This window comes from Nelumbo nucifera, chromosome 5 (genome assembly GCF_055504915.1).
Source record: "Nelumbo nucifera cultivar China Antique chromosome 5, China Antique-T2T, whole genome shotgun sequence".
Lineage (NCBI taxonomy): Eukaryota > Viridiplantae > Streptophyta > Magnoliopsida > Proteales > Nelumbonaceae > Nelumbo > Nelumbo nucifera.
Genome location: NC_142653.1, coordinates 20,019,423 through 20,035,537, shown reverse-complemented (window position 1 = coordinate 20,035,537; position 16,115 = coordinate 20,019,423). Strand labels below are relative to the sequence as shown.

At 36.3% G+C, this 16,115-nt stretch overlaps 1 protein-coding gene across 2 annotated transcripts; it reads left to right on the top strand.

The window, feature by feature from the left end:
* Window positions 1–2,227: 2,227 nt before the first annotated feature.
* Window positions 2,228–6,764, top strand: LOC104595646 (uncharacterized). Of its 2 annotated transcripts, XM_010256473.3 has the most exons (4): window positions 2,228–2,370; window positions 2,498–3,411; window positions 4,743–5,177; window positions 6,273–6,764. In XM_010256473.3, the coding sequence occupies exons 2-4, from the start codon at window positions 2,811–2,813 to the stop codon at window positions 6,452–6,454; spliced, it is 1,218 nt and encodes a 405-aa protein (XP_010254775.1). In that variant the 5' UTR covers window positions 2,228–2,370; window positions 2,498–2,810; the 3' UTR covers window positions 6,455–6,764. The 2 variants fall into 2 exon arrangements, with proteins under 2 accessions (XP_010254775.1, XP_088744916.1); XM_088888790.1 differs by lacking the exon at window positions 2,228–2,370 and having other exon boundaries at window positions 2,484–3,411.
* Window positions 6,765–16,115: the final 9,351 nt, after the last annotated feature.

Here is a 16,115-nt window from a genome sequence, read left to right as displayed (position 1 = left end):
ACCACACAGAAAAAAGAAAAAATAAAAAAGCTTGACACAAAATTTGTGCTCCTGAAAAATATGTTATTTCAAATTCTGCGGTGTGGAGGAGGACACTGAGAGAAGGGAGGCGGGTAAATGACAAAATACCTCTGTACTTTTTTTTTTTTTGATAAAGACTCCCTAAATTCTTAGGTTGCGACAAAACTACCAAAATAACTTTCTTTTTTGTAATTAAAGGCGACAAAAGGGATGTAATGAAGTTTTCAAAATGACAAAAAAAGGGTAAAGCTATTTCCCCTTTTCAAAATATACCATCATCATATATAAAATAATCTCCAACAATACCAAAAAATCATCCACAAATTTTACTCTATTGTTGGAGAAGAATAATTTATACACATATTACACACCAATTATTTTAACTATATAAAAACAATCAATATTTTCAGAAATTATTAGGTTATGAAAGTGTAAACACTAAAAAGGGTAATATCGTTGGAACAAATAATAAAACGGTAATTTGGGATCTGAAAAGCTTTAAACAGCAAATAATAATCGTTTTTAAAGTTAACCGATATGATGGAAAGCTAACAGAGAGAGTCTCAGTCTTTCTCACAACGTAAAATTCAAAAGGTCTTTGTCACAAATAAAATTCACAGGGGTATTTATAAATTATAATTTATCCCCTCAAAATAAGAGGATGAGAAGTGGTGTTAATCGTTAGTCCATTAAAACCTAAGGCTCATTTGGAAGGAGTATAAATATAAATATATAAAAAATAATATAAAATTTAAGGTTTTGTATTTTATATATTTGTATTTGCATTAGTATAAATGTAAATATAAAGAGTGCAAAATCTTATATTTTATATGTATTTGCATTTATGTTCTTTTCAAACCGAGTGTAAATAATAATAATAATAATAATAAGGGTAAATTATAAAGACCCCCAGTACTATGGGTCTGTGACAAATACCTCCTTGTACTTTGTTTTACAACAAATATCCTTTGTACTATGATCGTGAGACAAAGATTCCCTTCCGTTACCGTATCTTTTAATCTCTATATTACCCTCAAACAAGAAAAACATTGTTCATCTTCCCCGTAGAAATCCAGTGCACTGCTTATAATACACTAACAGATCTCGAGGATAAAAGTCTAGAGTGCACTGGTGTGAATGACTGTAAGAACCACTCGGAATTTTGGCTCCAAATCTAGCGGAACCTCTAGATCTGTTTCTCTGTTCTCACTGACAACCCTAAGAATCTCTTCTATCCTCCACTGCAAAGATTTGGATCAACGTGGCCGGTTGCAAAGATTTGCTTTGCTTAAGAGATCGTTATTTAATTAGGGATGGGAGTGAGGTGAGAATCCTCCATGAACCTTGGCTACCTCATCCCGTAGAACTTTAACAAGTGGTAGAGTTAAACTCTCAAATCACAGTGGACTCCCTCATTAATGTTAGCTCAGGTAGTTGGAAAACTGATGAACGAAACCTGTTCTTTGACCCTCACACCGTGACTACCATATCAATGATTCCATTACAGTCTCAGACTGTTGGAGCTAGGGATCGACTTGTGTGGACCCTAAACCCATCAGATTTGTTCGCGCCACTAGCCAGTTGTTAAGAGTTCCATTAACACTCCTGGCCCATTGTATCGATGGACTCCCCCACCTGGGAATTTTCTGAAAGTTAATGTAGATGGTGGTTCTTCGAATGTGAAGAGTCGGTGGATGTCTTTGAATGTAGATGGTGGCCCATTGTATGGTGGGTCGGAGATGTCGGCTACGGTGATATTATCGCCCCACCATACTGAATGTTGGCTACGAGAAAAACACTAGTCGGTGTCACCATTTTTCGTCTACGGTGATGTTAGCCTGGCGCTTAAAGAGAAAAACACCAAATCCGTGATAGCTTTCTATCACTTCTCATTAGGAAGGGTAAGAAGAGAAAGAAGGAGAGGGAGAGAGAAATTTAAAGAAATCTGAGATAGATGAGATTAGTGCCGCTACTGTTAGTGTATCGTAAGATCGAGGAAGATGAATAATGTTTTTTTTCGTTCGAGGGTGATATAGGGATTGAAAAATATTATAACGGTTTTTTTGGATGAAAGGCTAACACAAGGGGTTTTTGTCTCACGGTTATAGTACAAGAGGGGTGTTTGTTGCAAAACAAATTACAGGAGGTCTTTCTAATTTACCCTAATAATAATAATAACTCTTTTTCCGCCGCACGCTGTCTCTCTCTCCCCCGTATATTCGAGGAGAGCGAAGGTTCATTGGCGGGATGAGAATCACAAGCTTATGCCATAAAACTTCAAATAAAAACCTCTGGTTGTTGATGTATATCCGAGCATCTCTCGGTGCAAATCACCGCGAAGGTTTCCAGGTAACAAACCCTTTTTGTTTGTTTACATAGCGCTTTACAATTGCAACATCTTTCTCAGAATCTTCAGCATGAAATTCTTTGCCCGTTTTCTTCTTTCGTCCTTCTTATTTGAGGTCTCTGTTCGTAGGTGTTGGCTCAGATTCCATTCAGATATTGAAAAGTTTTGAATTAATGGCTTCAGCTGCTTGGAGGTTCTTCGCCTAGGATGACTTTTTGGGTTTTGCAATTCCATGAGGGCAATTTTCACGACCAGGTTTCAGTTCTATGTGGTCATAAGTCATAACTACAAACGATAGACAATATATCATGTCTGCTTGGGCTTCGATTCTAGGGTTTCTTTGTATTTGACTGGAGTTGAACTACAAGGCTCTGAAACTTTTTTTTTCCCTTCTCTGAAAGACTACCCTGCTCTGTTTATATCGTTTGGTGGTGCAAAAACCATGCCTCCGACGCTTACAGCGGTTGCTTTAGATAGGTTGTTAGAACACGGAGCTCCAAAATCTATTCCCAAACCACTCAATACGAAGCCGGACAGTCGAACAGAAAAGAGAACACACCTGCCACAGATATCGCCAACGCTCTATGCCACTCCTGTACCAACTCCTCTTCCCGATTCCCCTTCATCCTTCCCTCCCTCCCCGTATATTGTTAATCACAAAAGACGTGGGCCTCGACTTCTAAAGAGCTTTGTCCAGGATGATGTCTCATTGCAACAGCAAGGTACAGAGGAAATGAAGGTTGACACAAACGGGAATAATATGGATATCGAGGTTGTAGAAACAACTTCAGCCAAGGAGGTTGTTGTGAATGGCTTCCGTGACGGGGAGCCAGGAAACAGAAATCTCAATGATGGGTTGGGTGTGACTGAAGATTCTTCAAAGGTGGGCGCAACTGTTGATGGGAGAGATGAGTGTGAAGATTTCTTTGATCCTCAGGAATCGATGAGTTTCACTAGCAATATTGATGAAGAGGACACCAGGGGCACCGAACGTCCTTTGAAGCTCACTACACCAATGGGCGAGTTTTATGACGCTTGGGATGGTAATTATTCTTTCTCTTCCCTTGTTTCTATTGTATTTCATCCTCATTATCTCGTACCAAGGGGAAAAAATGAAAGAGAAAAAGTTCTCATATCTGCATGGCAGTATTTGAAGAACCGGAATACTTGCCTTTGTCATACAGGTCCCTGTTGTAAACATTAACAACAATTGGTAAGAATGGACGAACTTGTTTATTTTGGTTATACTTTCTAATTTAAACTTCATATTTTCATTATTTTTCCCAGGCAAGTCAAAGTAACATGTATTAGATGGTTGGATTCAACTAGTTAGATCAAGGCAAAGTTGCACAATCTTTATGGTGGTAGTGGCACCCATTTATAAATGGGGCCTGATCAATGACTTGTATGATTACAGTCCACTGGTTAGGGTGCTGAGCTGAAAAAGAGTTAGTTGTACTTGGATTCCTTTTGGAGCCTAGTTAAGGTTCAGTAATTTGATGTTCATCAAGACAAGTTTGACAGAAGTAGCATATAGTTTTATTTTATGATATTATCGTTATTATATATATATGTTTTTATAAAGGGGAACTGGGAACATTCTCTTGGAGAGTTTGTTGAAGGCCACTACCCCTATCCGACTTGTGACTTTGCTGGAAACATGCTCTGTATTGGGCATCTTGGCTATCTTATAAGTCTTGGTTCTGAGGCTTCTTCTACCCCTTTCTGATTTGGACTCTATGCTGGAAGCACTCTATATTGGCTGCCATAGAAGTCTTGGTGCCTCATTTTCTTGTTTGGGTGGAGGTAGTGCCACCTGAACAGTAACTATTGTGCATATGGCATGATAAGGACATTCTGTGGATGCTTCATTTTTAAAACTATGGTAGATGAGTGTATTTATATTGATGCCATACAATTAGCTAGTTGGTTTTTTATCTACTCTATCTCCTTTTCTCTGTATTAAATTGAGTTCTCAGTATTATTTCTAGAGCCTTGCATAGCATAGTGACTTTTTTAAGGTTTTAATAATTATTTTTTTCAATCATGAATTGAAATTGGTTTGTTGATCTGAATTTGATGATTGTGGAGTACTTTGTCTAATTCATAAGATGTATTCCTTCAATATCTCTGTGTAGCATATTGATTTTTTTAGGGTTTCAAAGTAATTCTCTTACATCCATGAGTTAAACTTAACCTAAGTCTTGATTAGCATAACCTGATGATTCTCAAGCATTTAGTTTAATTTAACACTTAAACATTGATCACCAATCACAAAGATTGGTTATGCATTTCAGTTTTTGGAAAATTGCCTTTTACTGTTACTTCATAATTACAAAATAGGCAGGCTAACTCAATTTCTTATTTGGTATAGAGCTCTCTAGTGAAGGTGGTAGGCAGTCATCTCTTTCTGACATTGAAGCTGAACTTCGTGATATAAGATTGAATTTGTTATCAGAGATTGAAAAGCGGAAGCAAGCAGAAGAAGCCCTCAGTAACATGCAAAGGCAATGGCAAAGGATAGGGCAACAATTATCCCTTGTGGGGTTGACACTGCCAACAGCTTCAAGCAGTGCTGTTGAAGGTGAGAATTCAGATTTTGATCTGGGAGAAGATCTGTGCCAACAGATCTGTGTTGCACGGTTTGTATCCCAATCCATTGGGAGAGGATCTGCAAAGGCTGAGGCTGAGGAAAAAATGGAATCTCAGATTGAGTTGAAGAACTTTGAGATAGCTCGATTATGGGACAGGCTACATTATTATGAAGCTGTAAATCACGAGATGTCTCAAAGGAACCAAGAAGCTATTGGTAAGATTTCTTGACTTCTTTCTTTTCTCCTGCATTGGTTAATCCTGAATTCCTGATATTTGTACTTCAACTTAATAGTAAAAGATGGGCCTGATTTCCATTTTTTTCAACTTCTTTGCTTCCTTTTTCCTCCTTTCCCTGAACTCGACCAAATACCATCCATGCATGCTATGTTTTCTTTGATACAGAATTTTCATTATTTGGTTATTTTCTGTTCACATTCATATCATAATGCAGAAAGATACGCTATTTATTTATTTTTCTTTCATGCTACTGTAAGCTTTTTATTCATCATCACCATCATCTGCCTTGTCCCACCATAGTGGATTGGCAATAGGAGTACTGTTATTTGTGCATTCTGTTCTTTCTAAGGTCATATGTCATATCTCTTACTACATAATTAGGAAACAAATTTTTTCTCTCTACCTGAACCAAGTATTCGTTAAATAATTTATTTATTTATTTATTCTAAGTGTTTCTTTTTCCCATGAACATGGTGGAGTGGACTGGATACAGACATAACCTTTGGCTTTGGTTTTTCTCATACTTGTCATCCCAAGATTTTATTATTTTACCATGCAGTGGTCCATAGCTTAAAGAAGCATTGCAATTTGCAAAAGATAAATTTGTTGATATTTATGAATCTGCTTACTCCCAGCTGAATTTCATTAAATAGCTATTATGTACTCATCTAGACACCTACCTGGTTTGGTTAGACTAATTATGGACCACAAATGGGATTAATCTAGTTCACATTTATATTGAGTTTTTCTTGGATGTTGTTTTCCAGAATCATTTATTTAATGCATTGAGTTTTTATATTTATGAAACTTTGAGTTGATTTTTTTTACAATTATCTGTCAAGAGTAATGAAGTCAATCTACTAAGGCAAGCGATCTGAAAATAATCCAAGCTTGTGCTCAGCATAACAAAATTAATAAAAAAGGCATGTTGGTTCTATGTTGAATCTACCCCAAAACCAGGTAAATATGCTTGTATGAAAGTAGGGACTACAGACTTTATCTTTTGCTTATTTATATAAAAGTAAAACTTTGTTATTGATAGTTTGACCTTTCTCTTCTTTTGTAAATGAAGAAATGGTTCGGCAGCGTAGGCAAAGGAGAAAAAGAAGGTGGAGGTGGATTTGGAGTTCAGTTGGAATAACCATTAGTGTTGGTGCTGCAGCTCTAGCATGGTCTTGTGTCGCTGCATCAAGAGGGTCATCTATTGCCAATCGTTCTGATGCTCCTGGTTGTGATGATGCAGCAAAATTATGATTTTTTGCTCAACAATGGTACCCATGTCATAGAGATGCAAGAAAGTCAGATGAAGGGTCAAATAGCCACCTTTGGGGTACTATAAGTCATTTTTTCTTTTACCACCCCCTCTGCAATGGCAGGCTGTGTAGAATAGATGGAAATAAATTGTATAAGCATCAACATCATCTTTTTCTGCCTCCTGACGGGGTAATTCACCATAATGTAGGAATTTGGTATATTCCTTGTAAGTAGTTGTATCTACTTCAAATTTCGGGTTTGTTGTTATGTGCCATACTGCTATCGTCTAATTTTTTTCATCACTCATCAGTCATCATTGTCATCATCCTACGCTCCAAGGAAATGCATGTCCAACACTATAAACATGTGGGACGCGACTTTATAAATATTTGCTAATTAAACCCATGGTTTTCCACCAAAGAAAAAAAAAAAAAAAAAAAAAAGAAACCCATGGTGCTCCATAGGACTTCTGACTCGGCCACGAAATTGCAAATTTGGAAGTCCATTCCAGATAAGTTAAATGCATCTTGGATAGTTATGGAATTTTTGGCTTGTAATCTTTTTGAGTTTTAATCTCTGGTTACCCAGGAATGCTTTTGTGGTTGATCTAGTAGTGTTTTTATGACCTGCGACATTTTGTTTCTTCCATGTTTTAATGGACCTTGTCCTGTCTGAAATCTTTGAATCATTGAATCCTCTGATTCCTACATGTCAGGTAAGACATGTTCTGTATCCCAGCCTTTAGGTTGTAGTTCTCTACTCTCCATCTTTATTATCACGTATTCGAGTTACAGCTGTGGTTGCATATGATGGTGCTCTTTTGTTGCATGAGGTTAAGACATACGAGTTCAAAACGCTGTTAGTGCATTTGCCGGTTTGCCTATATTGCTCTTCCATGCCGAAGGACTAGGTAGGCCAATGAACTGTTAGTGGAGATTGGTCAAATACATGGTTACCCTGGTTTGCAGGATGTGCAAAGTGCAAACGTGCAGGTTCTGATACCGCTAAATTGCAGTCTCTTGATATTGGTCTGGGTTTTCCATTCTGGTACTGTAGTCTAAGGTTGTCTTCCCCTTCAATTAGGGCAGTAAATATGAACAGAGGAAGAGACTAATGTCTGACTCTTTACTGAAAATGCAAAATACAGACTTTGCTTATAAAAATAAAATAATACTGTCGGATTGGGATCAAAATCAAATTTGAATTGTTGTGGATCAGAGGTGTGGTATACACTTGAACTGCTATTGTATGTTTGAGTCTGGAGAGAGTACTAAGATACATGGTTCGTTTCTACATTTGTTCTGTTATTAGCTTATTATCATTAGGAGCTTGGGATACGTGTGCCGTGTGCGGTTGGTTGGGTTGTCTCCTCTTGCATGGATACTTTTTCTTGTATGTCCATCTGCAAGTGACTGGGCAATACAGGTTAAGCCACTTGGTGTCCACTGGCAAAGAGACAGACCCCAAGTGTACAGGTCTCCCCAGAAATAAAATAACTCATACGTGTGTTTGATACCAGATTACCAGTGGGGGCAATCTTTAATTATATTTGCCCAATTGCACGTCTCTCTCATTTATTCCCTATAAAGATATAACCCTTAAAAAGAGTCCAGCCTTCTATCAATGCATGCAGCATGCTACGCTTACAAGTTACAATGGACTTTATTGGAAGTAAAGTGGGCTGTGTCGGGCTGGCACATGCCCGCGGGTGGCCCGTACAAACTGCATGGCACGGCCTGTAGGCCGTCACAGGTCATGCCACCAAAAAATTGGGGGTCAGCCCTACACGGCTCATGGCCCAAGCCTATACAGGCCTGTGCCATGTCGTGTGATGCTGCGGGTTGGGTTGGCCCGTGGGTTAATCTGAGCTCAACTTGGGTCATGGATCGGGTTAAAGTTATTTTTGTCTATTTATTTGAAAAAATTGAAAAAAAATTAATTTTAATTTTATATGAATTTTGATATATACAATTACTTATATATATATAATAATTAAATAAATTAGTATAATAAAATTGAAAACAATTGTTTATTTTATTAATATATTATATACTATATATTATTATACAATTATAATTTATATAATATACAATATATTACATATTATATATTATATATATAAATATATAAAATATATATAGATAAAAAATATATAAATAGTATATATGGGCCGTGCCAGGCCGGGCTGCGAGTGGCATGGCCCATTTCATCGTGCCATGCCAATCTGGCCCACAGACCTAAAACCTTAGGCCCAGCACGACAAAGACCATCATACCGGGCCTGACACAACCCACATGCCATCATGTCGAGTCGGTCCAAAGTTGGACCAAACAGTGCCGGGCCACAAGCAGCATGGTCCAATTTACACCTCTAATTGGAAGGAAGTTGAAAAGATTGTATAATAGTCCTAGCGGTTGAGATCAACTCCGGCCTTCTATCAATGCTTGCAGCATGCTACGCTTGGGATCAACTCCCGCCTGCACCTGGTTTGGGGGATGGTCTACTCCCCTTGTAGCCCTTCAAAAGAAATATAAAAAAAGTTCTAAAGGTGGATTTATAGTCCTGCGATTACATGAATATAGTGGTTTAGAATCTACTAAACCCATTTTAAGGACTCATTTGACAAACCAAGGATTAGCTGTGAGATGGGCCGTGTAACCAATAATAAGGCCCCACTGTCCTCATTGTGTATGCCCCACAACCACTCAATCTCCCACTTCTCTGGATGTATCATCATCGTTACACAGCCATCAAGGTCAGCTTGATAACGGGAGAATGACGGTTCAGCTTAAGGTCAGAATTTTTAGGCCCAAAGTACAGTAGGGGTGGTTGCCAATTTGGAATTGATGTCAATTTACAGGCAGGTATTGGTGTGTAGAATGGGGTTTTTTGACATTTTGAATGTTTATAACTCTGAAGTGGAAATCAGAAATTTGCATTGGGCCTGTTCGTATTTTTCCGTCATATAAAACCATTTAAGTTTGTGTCAGCATTCGGTTTATTTTTCTATCAAATAAAAAAGCATTCGGTTTATTTTGGTTAAAAACAGAATTTGGGCTCCGTTTGGTTTGTGAGAATAGGGGTCTGGAATTGAAATCGGAATGGGCTATATGTATTGGGCTCCGGGTGGTTGGGCAGGATCAAGGTTCAAATTATCGATATGTATTGGCCCGTATCGGCTGATACGTATCGTGTCGATGGCTTACCAATACGCCCCTCCAGGGGTTGTATCGGGTCAACCACTGGTTTAGAGGATAGCCGGGCATTAAACCGACCCCTTTGAACCGGTTTCGAAAAAATAAATAAAACTTAACAAAATGTACAGACATAGGCCGATACACCATCCCAGGTCGATATTTAGAACCTTGTGTGGAATTGGAATCTCATTCTCATTCTTGTTAGAATGACATTCCTCCATTTAAGGGAATGGTCATTCCCTGCCCCTCCCTTGGGATTGAAATCCCATTCTTGCTTGTTTCAATTCCCATTCCCATTTCTGTCTAAACCAAACAGACTATGGGAATGGATCATTCTGATTTCGATTCCGAAGGATTTTGATTTCGATTCCGATTCCAATTATGACTATGAACCAAATGGACCCTCAAATTGAATTAAGGCAATGCCAAAATAACAAAACTGAATTTTATTTTATATATATTAGTCAAGCCCTATTGCACGGGTGTTGTTGGAAGAAATTGTGGCAGGAGCCTTATAACAATGTCAATTCGGCCAAGTGGTACCAAGTCCTATTCAAATTATTTTTGGGTTATGTGTTGTTAGATAAATTTGTATTATTTTTTATTATTTATCTTAATTTTTATTATTTTAGTATATTATATTAATTTTAGGGAAAATTTTCGATCAACTTTGGCTTGAGCGACAATTTAGTCCCCGAACTTTAAAATGCGAGAATCTAATACCTGAACTTTTGAAATGTGACAATCTAGTACCTGCTGTTAATGGATCGTCAGTTATGTATATCATGTGACCTCAAGTGCGATTTGAGACTTTAGAATATATTAAAATTACCCTTGAAAATAAAACACACTGATCATCTTCTTCATCTCTATAGTAGTTGAGGGAGGGGGAGAGAGATTAAAATCATAAACTGTGGCGAGCAGAAGAAATATTGAGACTGAAAATAAAATTGCTATTATGTATGCATCATTCAGATCACAAAAAACAAATTGCAGTAACGAGAAATAGAGATAGACAGCCCCCTCCATATGCAGTTGAGATTGTGGTGGGGAGATGGAGTAAGAATCAAAAAAATGAAATGCAAACGCCATGGAAAAGGGGGTGCGTGAAACATTTGATGTAATATCCTAACCAGCAGCGCCTTGTACTGCTCAAGCAGCTCCGCTACAATCGCCACTAATATCATCTTCCTTTTAGTTTTTACTTCTTCAGCCTAGCTACAGTGCAAACGCCTTACTCGATTTCAGGTTACTTAAACATCTTCTTCTTAGCTTTTAGCGTTAAATTCTTTTCTCTTCTCACTTCTCTGCCACTTCATCATCTCTCATGTTCAGAGACCACTCTTATCCTCCAAAAAGCTGAAAAAAGCTTTCTTTTCCCCATCTGGATTTTGGATATTAATGAGTTTTCTCTGTTCTTGATTCAGGGTTATTGTTGTGATCCAAGCCATAACAAAAGAAAAGTCTTGCTTTCTCATTTCCGTGTTATGGAAGAAGTGTGTTCTTTAGCTATAACCCATAGAAAAGATCCACAAAGAGGAGCTTTTTCATTTGAGTACTACAGAGTAATGTGTTTCCTCTATCCGAATCCATATCAAAGTCCAAAAACTTGAATTTGATGGTTGGTTCTGATTTTAGCAGATGGTTGATAAAGAAAATTAGATGACACTTGAAGGGTATTTGTGTTTTTTTGCATGTCACTTAATGACTAATTAACGGTAGGTACTAGATTGTCGCATTTTGAAAGTTTGGATACTGGGTTGTCGCATTTTAAAGTTCAGGGACCAAATTGTCACTCAAGCCAAAGTACAGGGTATTGATCACAACAATAACATGATCACTAAGAAATGTTTGTTTTTCCATCTAAAGACAATAACATGATCACCTAAATTTAGTGGAAAATGTTCAAGTGTATGGGCCCATGATTGTTTATTCCAAAAGTACCTGTAACACTTCACACAAAAAACAAAATTGACCAAATATAGCCAAATAGAGTGGTTTCTTGTGTCTTATTAGGGGCAAAAATGATATTTTTAATTTTATTTTCTTTTGATTAAGTTTATTCAAATGGACATTAGGGTCAAAACTGTCATTTTTCATTATCATCTAATGAAAGGTCGATTAAGTAAATTCCTTGCAAATTATAGGGGGTGTTTTCACAAAAGACAAGTTATAGGATAGGTTTTAGTAAATCCATGAAACTATAGAGGGCGTTTTAGTAGATGACCATAGATTTTGTAATGACAATATTAAAATATTATTTATAATTATAATAATATTTTAATTAACTACTAAATTTTATTACTTTACGTTTATTATTTATCTTGTTGCATGATCTATTTTTCTCTTATTAGTATTTTAGATAATTTTTTATTGATCTTATTTCAATATTTAAGTTTTAATTTAAACAGTTTTTAGAAAAAAAGTTTTAACCTAAACATTAATATTTTGATACATTGATGGAAAGTTAAATGCATGTATTTAGAAGGTGGGGAGAGATAGAGATAGAAATAGAGAGATAAGGGAGGGAAAGAGATGTTAAAATTAGATGGTTTATGAGCATGTGACCTAGATTAAGAGACATTTTAGGTGGGGAAGATAGGAAACATGAGAGAGAGAGATTTGTATTATTGATACGAAGGATGATGTGGCCTAATAAGATAGGTTGACTGGCGACTTGGCTTAGTGGGAAGGCAGGGAAGGGGAAATGGAGGAAGGGACATTTGAGGTGGAAGCAAAAAAGGAGGAAGTGGGAAAAGAGAGCAAGGGTGACGTGAACAACCTTGCTTTACATATATAATATAGATACCCGGTATAATGAAATTCAGTTAATTTGATTTTATTGATTAACTGAATTTTATAATCTGAAAATTGAAACTCATAACCAAAATAATCTCTTTTGAAAAGGCTCATATGTTAATTCATTCAACAATTACTAAGAGTCCATTTGGTTCACTGGAATTGGAATGCTGATGATGGCCACCAGCTTTCCAGAAAACTAAAATAATCTTGAATCAAGAAAACCAATGCCAAAATGATGATGAGGGCCAGTAAAGCATGTACATTGTCACTCCAGAATTGCCTACAAGATATTTCTCATCAATAGGTATATTTCGTACCACGTTGGAGGACATACATCCTACCGTAGCTATTTTACGCATTGATTTTAGGGTTTAGGATTTAAGAATTTAGATTTTAGATTTTAGGGTTTAAGGTTTAAGATTTAGGGTTAGGATTTAAGGGTTTAGAGTTTTGATTTAAAATTTTAAGGATTAAGATTTAAGGGCATAGGATTTAGGGTTTAAGGGTTTAAAGTTTAGATTTTAAGGTTTAGGGTTTAGATCTACATCCTGAGGTGATAAGATGCAGGTCGCCCAACGTATTCACAGCTGTGTAATGAAACAGCTGTCACCAAGTGACTGGTTTATGTAGCAAGTTCACAATAGGGGTAGCCTGTCCCCAAGCCCAAAGCCCATAGCCCACAACAATGGTGAGGGCGAAAATCAATTTTAAGTCTTTGATACAGCCAGTGAGTATACCTGTTCATGGGTTGGGCTTGGGCTTGGATTTTATTAAAATTTGAATGGGCCTGGCTCGAAGTCCGAGCCCGACACAGTGTAAGTCAGGCCTATAGCCTGGCCCGTAAACAGGTCTATTAGTGAGAGACCATTACCAATTGAGCCAGTTGGCATCTTTTATATGGATCCCATCTTGAGGTGTATCACGATCTATATTTTTTAAGGTAAATTGCTAAAACCTCTCCTTAAGTTTCTGGTTGTTGCTGAAACATTTCATGAAGTTTGGTAATTGCAATCATTTCCCCTAAACTTTTAGATGTAGCTGCAAGTATAGATCCCTTTTGTTAGATTATTCTAAAAAGAGGCATAAAGTGTCCAAAATACCCATATAGTTACTCTGACCAAAATGTTTATTTTCCAAGTTTTCTCTACATATGAATCCTTACCCCAAACCCTTCTAATCTCTTTTTTGAAATTGATTTATTTTTTAAAATTTTCCTTCATTATCAATTACTCAAAGGTAAAACTGCAAGCCTGCAACTTTATTCTCTATTTTTTTTTTGTTGTTTATAAAGTTTGTATTGTTTTTTTTTTTTCTGTAGAAAACAGCCTCAATAGAAATTATATGGGTATTTTGGACATTTTTTGTCTCTTTTTAGAAGATTATAACATGTGGGGTCTACTTGCAACTGTCAGAAAGTTCAGGAGAGATGATTACAATTACCAAACTCCAGATGAGGCTTCAGCAATTTACCCTATTTTTTTACTAGAGAATTTGATTGCAATTATTACCCCAGATAGTTGGAACCAAATATTGGTTAATTGAAAAAAAAAGTAGCTGCAATGCAATAAAAACAGGGCAAATTAAAAAAAAAAAAAAAACAATTGTAATGTGCTAGCGCAGAGGAGATGCCATAACAATTGTCCCCAGTCATACACTTATACAGACTTCTATCACAAAAAAATTCTCCAGTATTCCATTGGATTGTTGGCGTTTCTACACAAATGAACATTAAAGTGCATAGTTTTTGCTATATTTCTGATTCTTTCAACAATAAACACCACAATCACAAACACCCTCATAATCCAATAATGTGTCTGATTGGATTGTTTGGAGCATTCATCACCTTTGTTATCACCCTATTTCCACTTTTACAGACCATGATATAGTTACCTATGATGACCAATCTAAAAAATTGAAGCACAGGGGATGCCTTTTCTTTTCCCGGATAACAGGAACCCTCAACAAGATCTGAAGTACAAATTATTTGTTGATGTGTATGATCTCATTCATACACTCATGTAGTCGTGCTGCCACTTCGTATGTATTACTTAGAAATTCAGACCACGTATTTGCAGCAGCAGTGCACAGGATCTCGGCTCAACATCCATTTGAAACAGAATGGCAAGCTATCATACTGAGTTGAGTCTTCAGGATGCTAAGAAGAGAACATACAGCAGCTAACAGGCTATTCTGTTGCACTAACTATTGTGTAGATCATGACCAGAATCTCCAATATGACCAACTGGAAACATAAGTCGTAAAGAGATGCAGTACATAGACAAGGAAATGCTTCAGCTCATCAACTAACCAATTACTAAGGCATGTAACAGGGGAACTGACTTGCTGTTTCAGTTACCCCTTAAGGCTGCATTTGGAAACAATGCAAATAGAGTGTAAATCCCAGTTCAGGGTAAATTTGCACTCTGGTTCACTTTTGCCTGTATTTGGCAACATTACATTTTTGCATTAAAAAATGATAGACCAATGTATATTTACATTGATAATAAGATGTAAAAGTACATCAATAAAAAGAAGTAAATTTGCATTCAAATAGGCTTTTGATAAAAAAAAGCATATGTTTTATTGGAATTCATGTTTGCATCTATTACAGCTAAAAGTCTGTTTGGTAAGAAGATAAATTTGTCAATGCAAAACTAACCCAACTTTACAATTTATATGACTGTTTTACACTCTACATATCTGCATTCACACATATTTGCATCCTTTCCAAACACAGCCTAATGGATTGCATGTATCATCTTTCAAACAATCAATTAAAAAAAAATATGTTGCACCCAATCAAATGGACATCAAAATGGTTTTTTAGGACAAGTGAACGAATCTCAACCATATAATTAATTTTCTAAAGTTTCAATTATTTTTAACCTTATTAAAGTAAAATGTGAAATTACGCAGACCATGTAAAAGTGTGACATATTCAAATAAATCATGAGATCTGGTCTATCCAAATAGCCTTAAATAATGTACAAGAGACCAAATTAATCCCAGTCATCAAATCTGGCCCAAAATCAATCCAAGGATGTAAGCTATGAGATCAAGGTTCGAAATATTGGAATGCATTAGTGTGCATGGTCAATTTTTTGGACCAATTAATGTGCTATTTTTTGAGAGTTTGGACCCTTTAACATCTGGAAATATTAATATTCAGGCTAATATTCCTATTTGTAGATATGTAACAAATTATAACAAATAAAAAAAGAGTACTATATGCTATAAAATCTAGATATGCAGTTTTTTGTTTATATAATGAATTGATACTTTCAACCAACTAACATCCTAATACCAATCAATTTATTTCAACCACATCGAACTAATTTAATTTTGATACTAGAATTTTTATCAAGGTTTTTAAAATTGAACTGGATAGGGAACTGTTTTTGGGGACCAGTTTCCAAATTGAACAGTCTAACTGTTTGGTCCGAATGAATGACTTGCTCTGACAAAAAAAATAAAAGAATTAAAAAAATAAAAACGGCAAAAAATCATTATTCGATTGATGATTCATCAGTTCAACCACCCCAATCAATAGTTCAGTGACCAAATCAATGGTTTTTTGACAAAAAATGATTTTGAACGAACCGATTCCTAATTCTTCCAATCTAACTATCCGATCTAATCCGATTTTGAAAACACTGGCTTTT

What these genes read in the sequence shown, in the direction of transcription:
- LOC104595646 (XM_010256473.3), top strand. Translation starts at nt 2,811, where the DNA reads ATGCCTCCGACGCTTACAGCGGTTGCTTTAGATAGGTTGTTAGAACAC. An exon ending in GTTTTATGACGCTTGGGATG is followed by an intron (nt 3,412 to 4,742) that starts GTAATTATTCTT and finishes TATTTGGTATAG; the next exon opens with AGCTCTCTAGTGAAGGTGGT. An exon ending in AAGGAACCAAGAAGCTATTG is followed by an intron (nt 5,178 to 6,272) that starts GTAAGATTTCTT and finishes TTGTAAATGAAG; the next exon opens with AAATGGTTCGGCAGCGTAGG.